Below are 20,123 nucleotides of genomic sequence, written 5' to 3' on the forward strand. Positions count from 1 at the left end.
TAATGCATTTTTTAAATTGTATGTCAATTCCGTTCACTGGTTGCTGCTTGGGTTTCCTAAGGCTACTGCTTGGGCATTGAGACCCCCTCTCGCCTATGCTATTTGTGCTCGTCATGAAGTGTTTTAATGCTATTCTCATATTAGCAGATGGTAGGGGGCTACTCCAACCACTACGTCCGGCGCCTATAAAGCAACAAGCTTCTCTTTATGCTGATGATGTGGTCGTTTTCATATCTCCGGTCGCTTAGGATCTCATTCTCATTAGAGAGATCCTATCCTTATTTCATAAGGCCTCAGGGTTGGCGGCCAACTACTCCAAGAGTCAAGCATTCCCAATTCATTGTTTGGTGGAGCAGGTTCACCTCATCATTGTGATGTTGAGGTGTCAGGTCACGGATTTTCCTTGTACTTACCTGGGGTACCCCTCTGCATCCGTCATCTACCAAAGGCGGCCATGCAGCCACTGGTGGATAAGATCGCCAAGCGCCTACTAACCTGGAAGGGTAGGATGCTTAATGGAAGTGGTCTCTTAATCCTCGCCAAAACGATGCTCAATGCCATCCCCATCCACATCTCTATGGAGATTGAGATCGCACCTTGGGCCATCAAGGCTATTGACACTCTCATCAGAGGCCTCTGGTGCGGGACTGAAGTAGCCTTGGACGGCAAGTGCACGGTCGCTTGGATCAATGTTTGCTACCCAAGGAGTTGGGGGGCCTAGGGATTCCCAATCTACAGCTCATGGAATTGGCCCTCCGATGAGCTGGTTGTGGTTGTCGTGTACGGATGGTGATAAGACTTGGTCGGGCTTCAATTCAAGGAGAAAATGACTACAAGGCATTTTTTGAGGCCTCGGTGACGGTTCAAGTGGGTGATGGGGCTACCACCCTATTCTGGATCACTACAAGAAACTATTTAATCTATGACGGAATAAATTTGTCACAGATCACTGAAAAACCATCATAAAGCAGTGTCTTTGACGATTTCAGATAACGTCATGTATTGAGCGTCACAGATTAAATTGATCGACGTTTTCTTTGAAATCGTCACATATCAGCACAATCTATGATGTTTTTTAACTGTCACAAAAGACCCTTAGGCCCGTGCAACCTAGCCCAGGCCCAGTGTTTGTGATGAAAATAAATGTCACGGATGGTTGCCACATGGCTAGTGATGTGGATAATGATGATGACGTGGCTGGTGACGTGAACGATGACATGGCTAGTGACGTCATTGATGACATGGCCAGTGACAATGACATGGCTAGTGACATATCTGCTAACGTGGCATTCATGACCCATTGGTTAACAGGCTCATTTTAGAACTGGGCCACTCAGTTGGACCATTTTTTCAGTCCACTGTATCATATCGAAACCCACTAAACATGCCTATTAAAAATTAAGACCACCAAATTCAATCTAATTTCTCAGCCCATATATCAGAATGATCATTACAGCCCAGAATACATATCAAATTTTATCAACCCATCAACCAAAATAACAGATACAATCTCAGATTTACATTCAAATCAGAGACAACAGCAATTACATTCATGTTTCATCTTCGCTTCCGGAAACAAGAATAGTTCCAGAACACCAGCAGGACCTGCAACACTAAAAACAAAGTACCAGAAACAACTTAATTAAGCCACTATCAGTGCACATAAGGCACTCCAGCACCAAAAACAACAAAGATAGGTTGCAACAGCAAAAGATTGGTTCCAGCAAAATCTGACATACCATCGTGCCAATTAGCTTGGTCGATGTTGACCCAGAATATTGACAGAAGCTTAAGTAATAAACTAATCAAGCATAAAACAATTACTTAACCATTAATATTGACAGAAGGGACTAGGCACTAGCAAGTAGCAAAATATTTTAGCAGAGAACCAGCACATATAAGGAATTAGTCATTTTTTTACTGATAAACAAGCACAGCACAAAGAATAAATTAGTAAAAGCAACATGGCAAAATTAATAATCAAGACACAGGCGCATATCACAAAGGAGCAGATCAATAAACTACTGAAAGGCAGTAGCACAGCTCGAGCATCATGCAGACAAGCCATCCACCATGTTGGATGGCATCAGTGACCAAAACTTATTCTCGATATATTTGTAGAAGAGAAATAGTAAATAACAGAGCAAAAGATATCAGGTTAACATTTCAATACGCCATCATCTCTACTAGAAGTTCATGCCCAACAAGTTGAAATAACATTTGGTCAATATTATTCTTTTTGTGCAGTACTATCTTTTACCTCACAAAAGAAACAGAAGGTTGCATCTTCTTAATGCTACCTGAAAGAAGAGAGACAACTTTTCATTACATGCACGCTACTACTGATTTTTTTTACATGCACACAGTTTGATGTGCTGAAATAAAAATGGCTATCATTCTACTACCAGATGGAAGGGTTTAAATTCATATGTGCCATCATCAGCTAGAGCAAAACAGAATGCAAGCTAGGAATCATTTCTGTAGAATCATTTCAGCTAGAGCAGTACGTACATGAATTTCATATGCATCCCATATTACTCAATTTGGTTTAGGACTATCACGTGATATGTTAAAAGATCGATTTCATGCTTGATACTACAATTTGATTCTTAGGGGCGTTTGGATACTAAGGGCTAAACTTTAGCCCTGTCACATCGGATGTTCGGATACTAATTAGGAGGACTAAACATAAGCTAATTACAAAACTAATTGCAGAACCCCTAGGCTAAATCGCGAGATGAATCTATTAAGCCTAATTAATCCATCATTAGCGAATGGTTACTGTAGCACCACATTGTCAAATCATGAACTAATTAGGCTTAATAGATTCGTCTCGCGATTTAGCCTAGGATTGTGTAATTAGTTTGTAATTAGTCTAGGTTTAATACTCCTAATTAGTGTCCAAACATTCGATGTGACGGGGACTAAAATTTAGTCCCCTCCTCCCAAACACCCCCTTAGGCATCTAAACTGTTCAGATATTAGAACCAAAACTGAAACAAACAACTTATAATTACTGTTAGAAGCAAAGAACAATGACATAAGAAGCACCTACACATCAATGCTATAACTCTGACCAGTTTATGTTAGTAAACTGAACCATATATACCTGGGCAATGGTAAAGGGGGCAATTCACGCCACTCTTTTGTAGGATTCATTTCGCAATGACCTATACGTTGGATGCTGGCCATAGCAACTGGGTCCTCTGGGTTTCAAATGGCATGGCAACATATTTTGGGTCCCTAAACCTGTCATACAAATTTCAAATGGTTTTAGTAAAGTAGGGATATACATTGTTTACAAATGGATATATCTCTCACATAGTTTCGTATAATGTTTGTTGAACATTGAAGTTTTTCATACTTTACAACATTTTCGAACTCATTTGCACCTCAAAATTGGACATAACCTTTTGTTTACCTTAATATTACAAAATACAAAGTTACATTTCGTAATGGTTGTGCAAAAGAAATATTTTTCTATTTTTACATAGAAGGAAGAAGACAAGGCATATAAATAAGATCCACGAAATAGAAATCTATATACAATAAGTCATTAAAGAAAAGATGGTGGTTTTAGAAAAATTCAAGAAAAAAACCATCAAATTTGGATTACGTATGACGGAGAAATACCAATTACAAATTTTGAATCTACATTAAAAATAGAAATACCAACTATTCATGTGTTCTTCATTCCAAATCAGTTCAGCCAATCGCGTGCTGTCATCTCGGCAGCGACGCCGAATCTTGTTAAGTAAAAATAATGCAATGGTCTGGCACAAACGGTGAAGTGGTGTGGTGGTGATGCTTGCGCTTGAGACCCTGCTCTCAGGTTTGACTCCCCTTCAAGTTACTATTTTTTGTGGGTGTGGTACCATGATGTTTTACTATGTAATTCTAAATGACCGGACAGAAATATTATTTAAAGTAAAATTCCAGAACCCTTTCACAACTCATGCTGTAGCCTGGTTGTTAAACTTCCTTAGTTCCTTGTCGGTTCAAGTCTCAACTAAGGCACAATTTTTTTTCCGATTTAATTTGTCTATTCTCTAACTTACATAATATAAAACATATTTGTTGCCAAAACCCATTACAAATCAACGAGCAGCCAACAGTGGTAAGTCGCATGACGACCTGGGTTCGATAACTCCTTACTCTTTGCATGTCTTTTTATTTTTCCGAATAAAACACAAGAATAGGACTATAAAACGGTAATACCGAACTTGGGCACAAACCTCTCACCGGAGGTGCAACCAAGGAACTTATTGACTCTTTTCTCTCTCCTTCATCGGCTGTCAGAATCTTATCCATAATGGTTGACTCCGATCAAAAACCGATATTAACATGCCGATCGCAGCTCACCGGGATCCAACCCTGCCCGGCCGGCGGCGCTCCCGCGCTGCCTCGCCTTCATCACCGACCAATCCGCCACCACTACCGGGCCTCCACGCTGCCCCTACCCCTCATCTTCTATGACCGCCGACCATTGGAGCCCCCAGCAACCCTGAATCCTAACCCTAACCCCACCGCCACCTCGACCACCACCCACCTCCCACCCCTCCTCAGCCACATCGGAAGGTTCAACCTCTTCCTACCTTTCGGAAGATGGACAGGTTTTCCGACCTAGCTGGATCATGAAAAATGAAGCTGGTTATAAGTGGTGATTTGAGCCACGCCTAGGGCCACGGGCCCGAATCCGCCCTGGCTATGAAAGCCCCAAAGTTATGAGATTCCGTAGGAAAAAAAAAACTATCTGCGTGATTGGTAATCGGATGCGTGTCCAACTCATAAGCCTGGCCCTGGTGATGCAAAAGGAGCTCTCATAGCCTGGCTAGCTGGAAACGAAAACGAGATTCGTTTCCGAGCCATGTAGGCTGCACAAGCCCATCGGTGGCTCTGACGAGGATTCGCCTCACCTCCCCTTTGCGTCCACCGCATCCTTTTTTCGTCAGTGCCTGGTCCTCCATGGAGCAGAGGCGTGAGGGGCGGACCTCGACGGGCGGACAACGAGCTCCTCGCCGGCGCCGCGCTCATGCGACTCGAGGGGCGAGGCTGTGTTGCGGCACCTCGGCTGTGCGGCTCATCGACTTTCTTCGACATGGCCGCGGGCTCCGGCGCATTGGAAGTCCTGCCGCCATCGAGCTCGTGGTGGCCCTGACGAGTGAATCATCTCACCTCCCTCTTCATCCCACCCGCCCTCCGCAGCCGCCGCCGTCGCCGCGCGGAATCCTCCTCTGGAATCTACACCCCCTCGCGCGCCGTCCCGGCCGCTTGAGGTCACGGCGGTGAGAGTGAGAGGAGCGGTTCCCAGCGGCGGCCATTATGCAAGAAGATGAGTTCTTGGGGAGGCGCGGATTCGCGGGCACGAGAGCTCAATTCGTAGCGACCTCGAGCGTGGCCAAAAACAATCTCCGTCGCCACGAATTGAGCTCTCGTGACCTCAAGCGGCTGGTGCTCTGTTTTTCGTCTTCTCAGCCTCCGCTTTCGGTCTGCTCTGCTTTGACTTTGAGGCTTCCATGGTGGAGCGAATTGATGTGCTGCTGCCGCCTCTTGCTTACTCGATGGTAGATGGATTTTGTGCTTCCTGTTGCTACTTGAATGGATGAGCTGGTTGCTGGATGGCTGGTGCTTTGATTGCATCCGTGACCCAGAATCGAGGCCTCGGGGTAGAGATAATTGAGCTGTTGCAACAGGAACCAATGGAGAGAGTTGTTGCTAGCTCGGAGGAGAAGAAGCTCATAGCGGTGATGGTAGTTCAACTCACCGAAGCAGAAAGGAGGTAATCCTAACCAACCAAAGCCAGGCAACCAATCGTGCACAACCTTAGCCAGCCTAAGTAGTAGCCACTCAACCAAACAATGGGTGCTTGCATTGCATTAGCCTGGCTTGGGCTGGCCTTGCATATCTCTTGCCCAGACTTCAGCTAGGCCAATGAACCAATCACTACCTATGTTGCTAACTGTACAAATTCTGAAGTGCATGTGAACCCCGCAACACAGACGATGTCGCAACAAAGACTGATGCGAAAAGGAAAACAACACACATTGGACCCACCTACCAGCAACTGTCAGTCAGTCACCCATGCATGGGCGATAGATAGCTATTTGTCTCACTGGTGACAAATAGTCGTTCCAGGAGTTGGGGCCAAAGCCAAGGCGCAGGAGGCAACAGATTGATGCCGGCCTGAGCCACGCATGAACCAGCCAAAAAAGACAGGATGCAAAAGGAACACATGCAAAACACGAGGGATAAAGGCCACCCCAGGCACTACGATCTCATCTAGCAAACGTGACAAGCCGACGACTGCTACCTCAGCATCCGTTCAAGGCCCCAGCCTCTCAACAAACCTCTGCGTAGCAGGCCACCAGGTAGGGCAATTCACTCATAGCCCTCCAGCGAAAAGAGAGGAAAAATACTACGGGTGCAGCCAGCACGACGGCCGGAAATAGCCAACTTCCTACTAGTCATATAATTACAACGGGGAAGACCGACAGCTTCAGGAGGAGCCTCTTCTGTTTTCTTCACTAAAATCAGCCTGACAAATTTCCGCCAGGGCGGCTGCTAGGACCGCCATAATTCTGTGCGACACTCTGCGAAGCAATCACGATTTCTGCATCACAAGAGTACAAGACACCATGAGTTAGTGTTTTGTCGATAACAGATCACAAGATGTGAGCACCAAGCAGGGAGCTAGGGTATTGAGATAGAGTAAAAAGGTAGGTAGCAGCAGTGAGTGGACAGATAATGAAGCTCCAACTTTGTTGTTTCCTAACGACTAATCTCATACATGAAGCATGTAACGGAACTTGTATATATATACAAAACAATAGGTGTTCGAAACAGTAGCTAATTTAAAAGTGCCATTGGTTCAATGGTAAACTGTTGAACCAGTTCATATACATGCTACATGCTCAAAGGGAAAGGCAACACTATGCAATAAAAACAAACAAAAGGCAACTATATGAAATAAAAAACAAAGAATAAGTGAGTGAGCATCACCTCCCAGCAAGCTTGATCATTTTAATCAGAAGATATGCAGCTATACATCTGATGTGGGAACTCATTCACTAAATGCTATATCCTGACAAAGCTGAGCTGAAACACTTGATGTCAACAGAGTTCCTCGAAAGCCTTCCTCAGCCTGTAGCATATCAGCCTTCTGATCTGAAATCTCATCTGAAACACACAAATGACAAATGCTTGAAACCACCAACAATCTCCAATTTTAAGAAAAATGATTTTTCACAACATATTTGGTTATTCACCTGCTATGTCACGGTTCTCATAGATTTCAGAGTCTCTGACCCAAAGAACATCCCCGGGAAAAATACTCTTGTCAGCAAGAGTAGCAAAGTCATCTTCAATCTCAACAGAGCCTTTGTGAAGCTTCTGGTTCTCCTTCACGATCTAAATGCATAAGAGTTTCGGCTATTTGAATAATTTGGAGAGGTTCAAATAACATGCAAGGATAAACAACAAAAAAGAGAGCACATCCCAAAGCTAGATAGAAAAGTAAAAAATGTCTGCAAGTCTCTTTTGAAATACGGAGAAGGAAACAAAATATAGTGCATCAGTAACTGCGCTCGCAAAATTTTATGGATTCAGCATGTGCATACCCCTAAAGATTCCCATATCATGAGTTTCAATTGATAGACGGATGTAGAACCAGAGACTTTCAAACTGATTGAAGTTCCAGAGCTAGTTCTTCGGGAACGCTTCGAAGTCCGACGATCTGATACGGCAACAGCTTTAGATGCTTCTTTGATAGACTTTGGTGCTTCTTTTCCACGTACTAAATAGACGTGGATGTCTTCATTCTGGTAATTGAGCTTCTCCACCAATGCACAGCTCTCTCTTTCTCCAATACAATCTTCACAAACCTACAAATATGAAGTAACTTTATACACATTAGATGTAAATTTTTCAGAGGCAGAAAACATTTGACTATTGAAGTTTAAGCATTGAAACAACTACAACAAGCAATACCACTTTTTTGAAGCAGCACAGAGCTAAAGACCCAAATTTCATCAGAAGATATAACGCAACTGCAAGTGCATGATTCCCGAGATTCTGTAGTTTGTTCCCTCCCTTGGATGGGGTACAAATATTTGAGGTATAATTGTCAAAGCTAGACTTAATATTTGTTCTTTTGGGGGTTGGAATGGGTTAAACAGGCCATGTTGCTGTGCAATTGTTAGTGTACATGGTACTACAATTTTTTTGTTAATAAAATAAGCTCGCAAAATGATTTCCATAACATCTTTGTAAATCATGAAAGCCTACATTGCTCCACCAGTAACATCAGTATAGCATGTTTCTATTATCAAAAGAAAGATCAACGTGCCAATTACATTCTTACTTTAACTACCAACAAATTTATCATTTTCATTTACATGATACAGCTCCTATTAGGTCTTCCTAGTTCCTAGCATATTATTTTTTTCAAGACTCAACCAAGGGGACCACTAATACTAGGATTCAGTGATACACCGATACCTCTAGAACAGCTAGTTTACCTCAGGATCAGTTCTGACATAAGGCTCTCTGGCCCCCAAATCATCATTAGCATCATCAAGAGATTGGTCTAGGTCACCATCCATAATTGGCATTGCTTCAGATGACCCGGGCAGTTTCTCTTGAGAGCTCTTGCTAAAAGCAATTTCAGCAGATATACCTTTTTCAGGTGTGGCACTCCACTCTTCAGAGAATAACTTCCAATTGTACTCTGGGATCATTGTTAAACCATCACCCTGAAAACAAAGGAAAATGATCAACTCACGATGTTCTAACATTCATTTTCATCATGAACAACAATTTATATTAGCAAACACAGAAGGAAAACAACAAAGGCTGTCGGACAGGCGAGCTCAGTACAGCAAGGTATTTTTTTTTTAACTCTATTTAGCTTCTTCAAGTGGTAAAAGCATAGTGCAAAACAGCAAGAGCCTCATGTTTCCAACCTAGGGGCATGGGCATGTTTGGATGTTATGATTTTCAGAAACAATAGTTTCAGAAAATGCCATGCATTTAAATACTACTTCCTCCATCCCAAATTACTATTCGTTTTAGCTTTTCTATACACATAGCTTTTGGTGTGTATCTAGACATAAGTATATATCTAGGTGCATACCAAAATCTATGTATCTAGAAAAGCCAAAACGAATAGTAATTTGGGACGGAGGGAGTACAATTTAAGGTATAAAAGTATTTTACAGTATCGTGAAAACAACGCTGTGCTTGGAAGCCACGGTATGTAAGTTCACGTTTCCATATAAAAAATTCTGCTAAGCTCATTACTATTCATGAGTGTTTGTGTACATGATAAATATCAAGGTTCGAGGAAAAAAAGGGATAAATATCATCAAGATCTACATTATTATAGGAATGGCTAATGTACATGCATACTCTTCACATCCAGGTTTTCAGATGAATGAATGGAGATTGGACAGAAAGGACGAGAGAAATGGCTTTGGTTTAGTAAAAAGAGGGCAGAGAGGATTTTCAGAAACTCCAAAAAAAAATACATGGTATTGGAGACACTGCAGTTTTCGAAACTATAAAATATGTTGAAACTAAAAGTTTTCCATAATACAGCATTTTAATGAAACCAGTGTTTCAGAGCTGCTAGTATGCTTCAGTTTCCACCATTCAAATTGAACCATGATTGAAAGCATACTTACTTGCTATGCCTATCGACAAAGTTTTGAGTTTGCAGCCAAAGGAGAAGCAGAGCAAGGAAGCTCTGTGAAGAGCAAGGACTTACATTTGATGTTTTCTGAGTAATGCTTCCGCGCTTACAAACAAGATCCAAAGGCCTTTGCAGCAATCTTGAATGCTGAAAATTATCAATCCTTATGTTAAAAAAGGTAATGCGGTCACAATCAACAGAACACAGATATCCTATCAAGACAAAAATGAATTCACAAACCATGTAAAACTTGCACCCATTATACTCACAAATAGACATCATTTAAATACAGATTACACAGATATCTGCATTTGAGTTAAAGCAGTATACCACACTACAATTAAAATACAATACAAGCATACAGCTCATTATATGCAAAACTGTATTATGCCAGCAATCAGGTTTTGTTAGTCCTTTTCTATAAGTCATTGTACCTTGAGAAGTAGGTTATAAACTTTACTAACAACAATCTCATAACTTTGGTATGGAAGTTCTGACAAGGATGTCCTTTGAAATTTATAGGAATCCAAATTGTTCTCCACAAAAAAATTCTCCTCTCGAATTCAAACATTAGAGTTCCACTCTTTTATTGCCTTCTAGGTTTAAGAACCAGACACGTATCAACATGTGACTCATTCGTTTACCTTTTCACATATAAGTGAATTGACAATAGCTTCCAGACTTTGAGGTTCTAGTAATGAAGAAATATTTTTCCCGGTTGCTGTAACATAAGCTCTCCATTCTGACAACCAAGATGAAGGAACCAAATAATATTTTTGACCGGGATGAAGTGCAAAGCTTTTCCCAGATATTAACTTTTCATGATTCTGTCGTTGCTTGAGTTTCACTGCTCTGCAAGTCATAGACATGAAAATTTATGTTAGGCATAAATCTTTTAGTGAATGACCCAACACGTAACATTGATTTTTGACTCTATATTACCTAAGATTACCCTCTACAGAAGCAACATCAGACAATTCCTGATTGCAGATTTCGCATGGCTGACAATCTGATGGAAAAGTCATAATATCATCAGCCTTCTTCTCATTGATGGTTTGATAGAGAAATAACCAGAGGCTCTCTGGTACAGATATCCGCTTTGCCCCTGGAGCGTGCTCTGGCAGAAGATCCCCATGGCAACATCTTAAAGCACTTGTTGGTCCACTATCAGCATCAGATGTGATATCAGTATTTTTCCTCCGCAGCCAATGAGTCAACCTAGGAGTAACAGCAAAGAAGTCAGCATGACCATACCTGCAGGTTGGTGACATAGTGCAGCAAGTGGGCCAGCAAAAAGGAAAAAAGGAAAAGGAAATTAATCAAGAGGCATGCACATGAGGGCAGATTCAAGTGAAATGAGCTTAAGCAAAGTTATTGAAATGACAAACTGCCAGGCAACCTTATGACTACAACTAGCTAAGGCGTAAGAGCTCCATCAAGAAAAACATGACATAACGTAACAAGAGGTATAATAATAATTGCATTTGCATAAAACCATGATCAACATTGAGCATTATAACCTCTAAAATGTAAAAAAAATAAACATAGAGGCGGAGACTATCGATCAAAGACTGATTGACACACTGGTCTATAATATGTCACCACAAGGGATCAAAGGGCTATAAGACAAATAGTTCACATAAAGGCAGACAACATATGAGTGGAGTAATCCTAAGCGTACCAAAACTATTAGCTTATACATAAAAAAATACAGAACCAAGATTAGAATTCAAGATAACAATGCACTTTGCATACCATGTCTTTGAGATAAAGTAAGAAGGACCATCTGGACAGCTACCAGCAAGTGCTGCTTCTGCAATATTTTTTAATGACGCTTTTCGTTCACGGTAGACATCAGCAGATACTGCATTTTTTGCCCCATCTTTAAGACACTCCATGCAATAGTCATCATTGCTCAATGTCGGTCCCCCTCCATACTTAAATTATTGCAATGAGAACAAAAGGAAAAATATTCATTAATATTATGCCACAAGTATTACAAAATGAGTACAAAATATTTTATATTACAGTTACTATACTACATCATGCTCCCGAATTACAGATAATCATTTAACATAAGCAATTTAAGGAAAAATTCAATGAAGTGCAAACCAAGACTAAGAAGCGTGGCAGCTTCTTACTTTTGAAAATAGTTTCTGCCAAGCTACAGATGATAGTCGCTTCATTGATGTGACTTTAGATGCTGGAACCTTTCCATGCTCGCATTGAATTGGACCATTGTCAATAGAACTGCAGAAACAAAATACAACTGTAAAAGGCCTATATTTCAGTTCAGTAAAGAATATGGAAAGGCCACACGGTAGCTAAATAAAAGCAACTCATATTGCAGTGACATCAACTTTCTGGGTAGGGACCCTAAGTCCTATAAGGTGCCAGTGATGGAAGCTGTAACACAGAAAGTTAGAGGGATAGAGTAGATACTTTGGTTTACTTTTTGCTTCTTGCAAATAGTGTGACCCCTCTCTGTATATTTAAACAGAGTCCAGCCTACAATATAAACATGATCTAATAGATATAACTTGATCTGAACTAAATGATCTTATCATAAATTACTTGATGCAGAAGACTAAAAAATTAAGGCAAAATAGCCATTTTGGTCCCTCAGTTTTGCACTAAGGGTCAAGTTCATCCCTCAACTTTCAGATCGGCCAATTTAGTCCCTCAACTTTTGTTTTTGGGTCAAATTCATCCTTGCGCAGATGTGGTGCTCTTTATTTGCAGTACACTAATGAGAAAAGTCCTTTATGCCCTTGGCTTATGCAGGTCAAACATTTATGAGCTCATATTCCTTTGATATGCATGCAAAATATGTAGTGAAATAGTATGTGTATTTTTGACAAACATTTCCTGTAATCTAAATCTTTAACACTAACACCAAAAAGAATTGTGAAGTGGTATTAGAAGGAATGAATTTGCTAAAAGACCAAGCAGACTACTATCTAGCATGAACTTATCGTGCATGTCGTATCAAGTTGCTTGGCAGAATGCTAACGTTTCGTGTACTGTCAGTCTCTATTCCCACTGTACAAGTGATTATTCAGTTGATTCCCAAAATCCTGGACATTTGCATAAGCATCGCAGGCAGCAAACGAGAGGCTCAGCATTACCCAGATTAATCTTTTTTTTCTGAATCTGATCTTCCTGAACATTTGCATAAGCAGGCAGCAAAGGGAAGGCACATATTTTTGCCTGTATATCAAAAGAATATGAGCACATAGATATTTGACCTACATAAGCCAAGGGTAAAAAGGACTTTTCATATTAGTTTAATGCCAATAAAGAGCACCACATTAGCATAAGGATGAATTTGATCCAAAAACAAATGTTGAGGGACCATATTGGCCCATCTAAAAGTTGAGGGACGAACTTGACCCTTGATGCAAAACTGAGGGACGAAAATGGCTATTTTGCCAAAAATTAATACTATTTCTATGCCAACTACTGCAGCAGCCACCGCAGGTGAGAGTAGCCAAGGTGTTGTGTGCTGAATTTACAAAAAGAGGGATTAGCATTAATGACCCCATGGGAAAGCACTGAACCATAACATTCAGATATCACAAAAACTAACACGAAAACTAAGGATGCTAGAGCCAAAAGGGGATTACTGCCATGAAAACTATCATTGATGCTCTTAACTTTTTGGGGGTGTGCCACTATTCGCCCAACAAAAATTTGGTACCAACACTTTGTTCATGGTTTTGCTTGCCAAACGTTTTAGCCAAGTTGGTAAAAAAAATGTAGCAAAGGGGCATGAGTTTGTCAAAATTTTGGCAACCATTGGCAACAAATCAGGTGCAAGAATAAACTTACGAGGGAGGAGCAGTGTTATCTGCCCATTGGCGAAGCCAGTCTGTTGAGATCCAAAAATATGAATCATTCTCCGGATCCACAGGTGCTTCTGTCAGAATAGATTTTACTTCTTGACGCCTCTCTGTTATATATGCCAAATGGCTGTCTTTCTTGCTTTGGTATTCCTCACACGATTTTACATATGATGCATTTAGTTCATTAATTTGATCCGAAAGATGGCGCGGAAGTGACTCATTAATTTCCACATTTTTATTGCTTTCAGTGGCATTGACATCCCTACTGGTACATTTGTACATCAGCATATAAGCATCCGTAGATGAAAACATCTCTGCTGTGGTAGAAGTGGGCGCTGCCTCCTGGTGACCATTATTACTATTGTTATTTATGATAGAACCTGCTGCGGACATACCTTGGGATTTCTGATCATCTTTATTTGATGCCTTTCCTGGCTTCTCACCAAAAGGATGCAAACCAAGTTTGGATACGGTCTCATCATCAAACTCCCACCACTGCCCATTGCTTTCATCTTTTATATGTGCAACATAGTGCCCACTATTAGCACCAGTACCCTTGTGAATTAAAATAGCAGCCAGTTCATAAGTACAACTAGATGAGGGGTTTGACAACCGCTTTCCCAAATCAAGCTGTCCTGGGAAACTGAATGTTGAAGAAATCTTTTTCTTTGTAGTTGTCTGGCAATAAGAAAAGTTGGACAAAAATTATTTACAAAAGAAAAGGAGAAGAATGCACAGGACTAAATAAATGTGGAAGGAACATGTTACAACAAAACTATGGATGAGCTTTGGGTAAAGGTATATTATATTACCTTCGGAAGGAATACATAACGCTTCAGCTGGAAATTGACAACCGGAGGAAGTGATTGGAGTTTTATGCAGCGAGTGGCATCTACCCTTTTCTGGCATGATTCACAAAAGTATTGGTTCTCCCCATCCAGTGCTTCCTCATTAAAGTAGTCATTCAGACTTTCTTCCAAATTATTTAAACCCTTAATATTCAGCTCCAGCTCATAAAAGTCCTCCATTTTTGAAGATGCTGCAGAATCCTTTCCACATGATGAACACCTTAAGCATTGATGGTTAAACATCAGTTTCCACAAGTTATATCGGTAACTTTTCCATAGCAGCAGTATGGAAATAACAAGATAAAGCATGGTCAACACTGAACACACGAACATAATGCAGGTCATACCATAAATGAGACTGCTGATCATTTTGCTTGACCTATTTCAACAACTTGATGGTACAACATAAACAGGTAAGTTTTAATTTTTTTAGGCATCAGCACCATGTACTGAACATAGTCACTTTGATGCTATGGGATATGAATGTGAATACACATACAAAACAAAGAAGTTGCCAGTTACAACACAAGAATCTACTTAATCTCTTTCTAACTAAGTATACGAGGTACCAATATAATCACAGAGCCTTGAAAATCTGCCTTGGCATGCTTGTCTAAGCACTAGATACAGTAAAATAGGAGTCTAGTCCAGAAGAAATTCATGCCAGGCCCATTTGTTATCAGACAAGTTAACCATACAGTGAGCCCAGATTCATGGAATTTGCATCTTCAGCTCTGTATTGGAAGAACTTTACAGAATGATTGAAGAGTGGAGTGTACTTAAGCAAAGGATAGCACTACAAACATAATTATATCAAATATTGCTAATAAAAATATCCCAGCAGCTCAAAGCTTAATTTTCTAAAATTCCAAAATTCAAACCTAAAACTGGTAAGAAAAGCACAAAGTTACTTCAAATTTGTATCCCATACCTTGTTACATGTGATACACTGCCGCAAAACAGATTTTGCACGATTGTTCTAGCTCCAGGAACCTTGGAGTGACTTAAAGATTGCTCGAGCAGAGACAGAAACAAGGTGAGGAATTCATGGCTGTCCTGCTGGACACCATTGTCTAATTCCAACGCCTTAATAAAAGGCGCTGAATCAATGAAAGCCATTTTGCTAGAGTGCAGCTGCGCAAACAACTGAGCCAGCTGATCCAGAACAGGATGCTTCCTCAAGATGTCCAGCTCCAAAGAGAAAATGCCTGAGCGGAATGAGCTGTTCATGTAGAGGCACTGAAGTATGCTATTTGCATAACAGGTCGCGCCGAGATTAGTCAATCCAGCAGGCGTCTCGGTGGAATCTCGGAGGTCCCTGGATGGATTAGGACCTAGGCCACGAACAATCTCCTGCATTTTCTGCCAGAGGCCAGTTTTCCGGACCCCATTGGCGGTGGGGATCAACCCACAGAAACAATTGGGGGAGTCCTTGGTGTTCCCATGGCAGCCTTGGCAGAGTGGTTTCCACACCATGTAAAGCTGCCGGATATCGCTCTTTGAGATATTGCCATCTGAATGTATCTTCCTGAAATCGATAGCCAAAAAAGGAGAGCAACAATAAGCAATGCGAGCAACTTATGAAACCGCCACCACCCGAAGAAGAAACTAAGGAGATGCGTACTTGAACACAGCCGCGGACGGGCTACTGGATTCATCGGACCGTTGCCTCTTGTTCTTGTTGCGAGTGTTGTGCCTACTCATTGTCACAGCAACAAGGGAGACCGGAGGCTGCCACCAGAGATTCACCAGAGGCTGTGCTTGGGAGGTGTAGCCTGGGCATGAATCAAGCACAAGCTCAGAATTTGGACACCTGAGCTGTCGCACAGCCCTTCAAGCATGACCAAAGAGCATTCCCTCAACCAGTGCGGAGCACACTCTAAATTTGAGGTGGGGCGAACAGCGAGACAAAACTTGTAGTAAAAAAGATCATGTACGCATGCCACACATTCTCATTGAAATCACACAAATAAGAGTACAAACGATTAATACATTGATGTTAAAATATTGGAGATGGTACCTCCTATAAAAAGGTAGCAAAATCTTTACTGCCATAATATAATTCCTTAATTCAACACAAACCAGGATCCAAGAGCTAAACGAACCAAACCTTTTGATTTGAAAAACAAATCAGTTAATTCCTATTTCCCTGCTGCTAAAATAAATCATCACATGACAAAGGGTGAAGGAGAAAGGCATGCCCGCCATGATGCGCAGCTTCGAGAAAGAAATAAATCGAGGACTTTACTAACGCCTGCCCATGCAAGATTTGTGGTGACGGCATCCACAATCCAGGTTCAATGAACCGGACTGCCCCTGGCACCGCTGGCCACGCCACCCACAAGCTCACCTCCACGCCGCCATTCGCTAACTGAGGAAGCCGCTCACCCCCACTGTCAGCCCTTCCCGCCGGTTATCGTCCGCCGCCCGCGGCACCCACGCCGCCTCACCTCACCACCCTCGATCCGCCACCGCCGCCGTGCCAACTGCTGCCGCCAGACACTCTAAGCCCGCCAGCCAACATTTGAAGCACTAGCTGGACCCCATATTTCAAGAAATTCCATAACAGAAAAATATGTGCAGGTGAAAGATTGACAGCTTAGTGCAGCATAAAAGTAACAATGAACAACAAAAGGTCACAGGTAGGTGGTGAGAGACGACCACTCACATCTTCATTGCTGCTGCAGTGCAGGGGCCAGAAGAAACTCCTTGGCAACTGACTGCGCCTGCACCATGGCTGGATTCACCTTGCTCGCTGAAGATGACAAAGGCTGGCCTAATTGGAAGTTCAAAACACGGATGAATTGGGTTAGCAACAAAGGACGTGGCGTAGCAATCCGGACCTAGAATTCTAACCTAAGGTATATGCCTAGCCAGAACGCCAGTATGCAATTCAGTAACACGAAGTACAAAATTCCCAAACGATTAGGTACACAACACATTAAACTCAACAAATAAGTCTGAAACATGCATAAATTACAGAATGTATAAATAGTGCAAACAGAATATTACAATAATAGTGTAGGGATTTGGCTTCCTCATGGCCATGATTCTAGGGGTGGGCGTTCAGATTCGGTCTCAGGTCTCGACTGAACTAACCAAGCTATTGGAGAACACAGCAAAAAAGCATCACGAAATCAATGCACCAGACTTGTCAAATCAGCACAGAAAATGACCCGAATTAGCAAGAATCGACACAAATCAGCACGGATGAAACAAAGGTCAACATGATGGAATACAAAACAAGGCAAATCTCGGTGCCAAGCTGCATCAGGTGCCGTCAGACGACGGCTGAATCTGAGGGGAAAAGGAGCAGCCCCCATGCCATCCAGTGCTGGCCACCGACTGCGACCAACAGCAAGATGCGAAGGGCGCGGAGGACGCATGGGCGGCCACCGGCGCCGGCGCTGCAGCAGCCGCCAGTTGCGGCGCGAGCGAGCAAACGGCAGGCGTGGAGCCTGGAGGGGTGGAGAAACGGAGCTTCGATGGATGGATGGATGGATGGATGGATGGATGGATTCCCACGCCGCCTCACCTCACCACCCTCGATCCGCCACCGCCGCCGTGCCTACTGCCGCCGCCAGACACTCTGAGCCCGCCGGCCCGGGAGCCCTCCCCCGACGACCCCGAACCGGAAACCCTAACCCAGTCACCACCATGCCTCAATCCGAGAGAGCAATGAGGAGCAGGAGCAGGAGGAGGAGGAAGAGGAGGAGGCCCACCTCGTCGCCGGCCGTCTACCAGCACCCACCGGAGTTGGGACGAGCACGAAGCGTCGGAGGAGGAGAGAGGAGCGAGCTGTTGACCACGGCCGGGACGGAGAAGGGGCGGCCGGCAGGGGAGGGACTTGCATACATTACAGGCGAGAGGGTCCGCGTGCGCCACGCGGAGACGTAAACGACTTCGGGCTTAGAATTTACGTTTTCCCGCGAATATTGTTACCGTACAATAAAATCGAATTAGGCCAGTACAATAAAATCGAATTAGGCCAGCTCTAACAGCGCTGGTTCGACATCTGCGATCCAAATAAATCAAATATAATTACGGGGTATTTGGTAGGTTTGATAAGCTTTCAGTCATACTTAAAATGATGTAAGTGGCTGTGATTGGTAATTCGAATGAGGTCACGGGTCAAAACTTCAATATGCAATTCGGTAATGCAGGTAGAAAATTCTCCAAACAATTAGATACTCCCTCCGTCCGTGAATATAGGGCGTAACTGCTTTTTTTAGTCCGGAGATACAGGGCGGCGGCGCATGCAATATTTAACTTGCGTCATCCTTCTCCTCGGCTCCCACGTTGCATGCAGCTGGCCGTTACTCACAGCGCATGCATGTTCTCTCGAGTGAGACTAGTACTCCTACTATACAAAGGCAAGCACTATAAGTTCTCAGGATATATCTTGTTTTCTCTAGTGATTATCTTCTCACTGCATGAGTAAGCAACATCTTCTTATATGAGACTACTGCAGAATCTAACTTGTGTGCTTGCACCTTAGCTCACAACATTTTTGTGCAGCGACGAAGATGGCAAAGGTGGCTGGAGCCAGTGCTCGGTGCATGCGTCGGAGGGCACAGAAGGAGCTCGGCCGTGCTCGAGTGCTCCGTGTCTGCGCCATCCACATGCGACGGCAAGCGCAGGTCGAGCTTGGCCGCGCGCGAGCACTCTATCTCCGTCAGCGAGTGGAGCTCTGCCGTGCAGGAGCTCCGTCCAACACGGGTGGAGCTCATCCGCTCACCGACTTCGACAGCATTCGGTACGTTCCAGACTCACTAGCCAGCGACACCTGTGTTCCAGATTCATTCGAGGACATCGAGGAAGAAGCTAGAATTGCTACACATGTTGCTGCTGAAGCAGAAAAAGGATGAGAAAGCCCTTGCGATTGTCCATCCAATGATGTTTAAAATCTTCTTCCCTAATTTTCCTGAACTACACAAGTGATGCGAAACGAGCAATGGTGTACTTTTGTTTTTTTTATCTAATCGGTTACATGCGGTAGAAGTACATTTTTATGCAGCAATGAAATTCACTGTATCTTGATAAATTTCCTTATCTACTTGTTGCCCTATTGGAAGTTGATGAATTCTCTCTAATGTTCCCTTCTTCACACGAGGGATACCATAACGTTACCCTCCTTTTGCACGCATAATCTCTATCATGTACCCTGCAGTGTTAGGAACACACGGTTTGACCTGTCCACCGGATATTCTAAATACGCTTTGAACACATTCGACTCAATTTCCTGAATGTTTGATGGAGATGACTTTTCAAACAATGCCTGTAGAGCTGAAAAAACCCCAGATCCAAAACATTAAGATTCGGAGAGTTGGGTGGCTGACACATTAGCCGTATATCCCACCCATTTGTTTGTGCAGCATGACAAAAATCCGGATCGTCAACTGCAATATGCATCTTCGTGTTATCTTGTTGGATGAATATAGGACGTCCTTGTTCTTCAGCAGATCATTTTTCTTTGATGGTCGGCAAAACGAGAAACTTTCGGATAGTATCTCTCGTGACCGATGTCATGGTCTTCAGCTGCATGATTCTTATATATACAACCACGTAAGTAGAGTAACCAAGATTAGTAGAGTAATCCTAATTAAGTAAAATTAAATAGCTTACCTCTAGGCCTATTGGGACTTCGCCTCTTGGCTGGCTCCAAGTAAGTGAAGGGAAAAATCCCTATATTGCCATCAAATGTGCATACGTCGTTCTCAAATCTGGGTTAAATGGGTTTTT

General features: G+C 42.7%; 1 protein-coding gene across 2 annotated transcripts; it reads right to left on the bottom strand.

The window, feature by feature from the left end:
- Positions 1-6,231: 6,231 nt before the first annotated feature.
- LOC101785227 (ubiquitin carboxyl-terminal hydrolase 26) lies at positions 6,232-18,236 on the bottom strand. 2 transcript variants are annotated; one of them, XM_004962913.4, is made up of 16 exons: positions 18,104-18,236; positions 17,050-17,157; positions 16,006-16,156; positions 15,313-15,909; positions 14,346-14,601; positions 13,520-14,211; positions 11,830-11,938; positions 11,444-11,625; positions 10,631-10,906; positions 10,333-10,540; positions 9,764-9,835; positions 8,517-8,750; positions 7,617-7,880; positions 7,266-7,407; positions 7,000-7,176; positions 6,232-6,610 (listed from the first exon to the last, which is right to left on the bottom strand). In XM_004962913.4, the coding sequence occupies exons 3-15, from the start codon at positions 16,083-16,085 to the stop codon at positions 7,061-7,063; spliced, it is 3,228 nt and encodes a 1,075-aa protein (XP_004962970.1). In that variant the 5' UTR covers positions 16,086-16,156; positions 17,050-17,157; positions 18,104-18,236; the 3' UTR covers positions 6,232-6,610; positions 7,000-7,060. The 2 variants fall into 2 exon arrangements, with proteins under 2 accessions (XP_004962970.1, XP_012700211.1); XM_012844757.3 differs by having other exon boundaries at positions 17,050-17,152; positions 18,104-18,227.
- Positions 18,237-20,123: the final 1,887 nt, after the last annotated feature.

This window comes from Setaria italica, chromosome III, assembly GCF_000263155.2.
Source record: "Setaria italica strain Yugu1 chromosome III, Setaria_italica_v2.0, whole genome shotgun sequence".
In the NCBI taxonomy this organism is placed as follows: Eukaryota; Viridiplantae; Streptophyta; class Magnoliopsida; order Poales; family Poaceae; genus Setaria; species Setaria italica.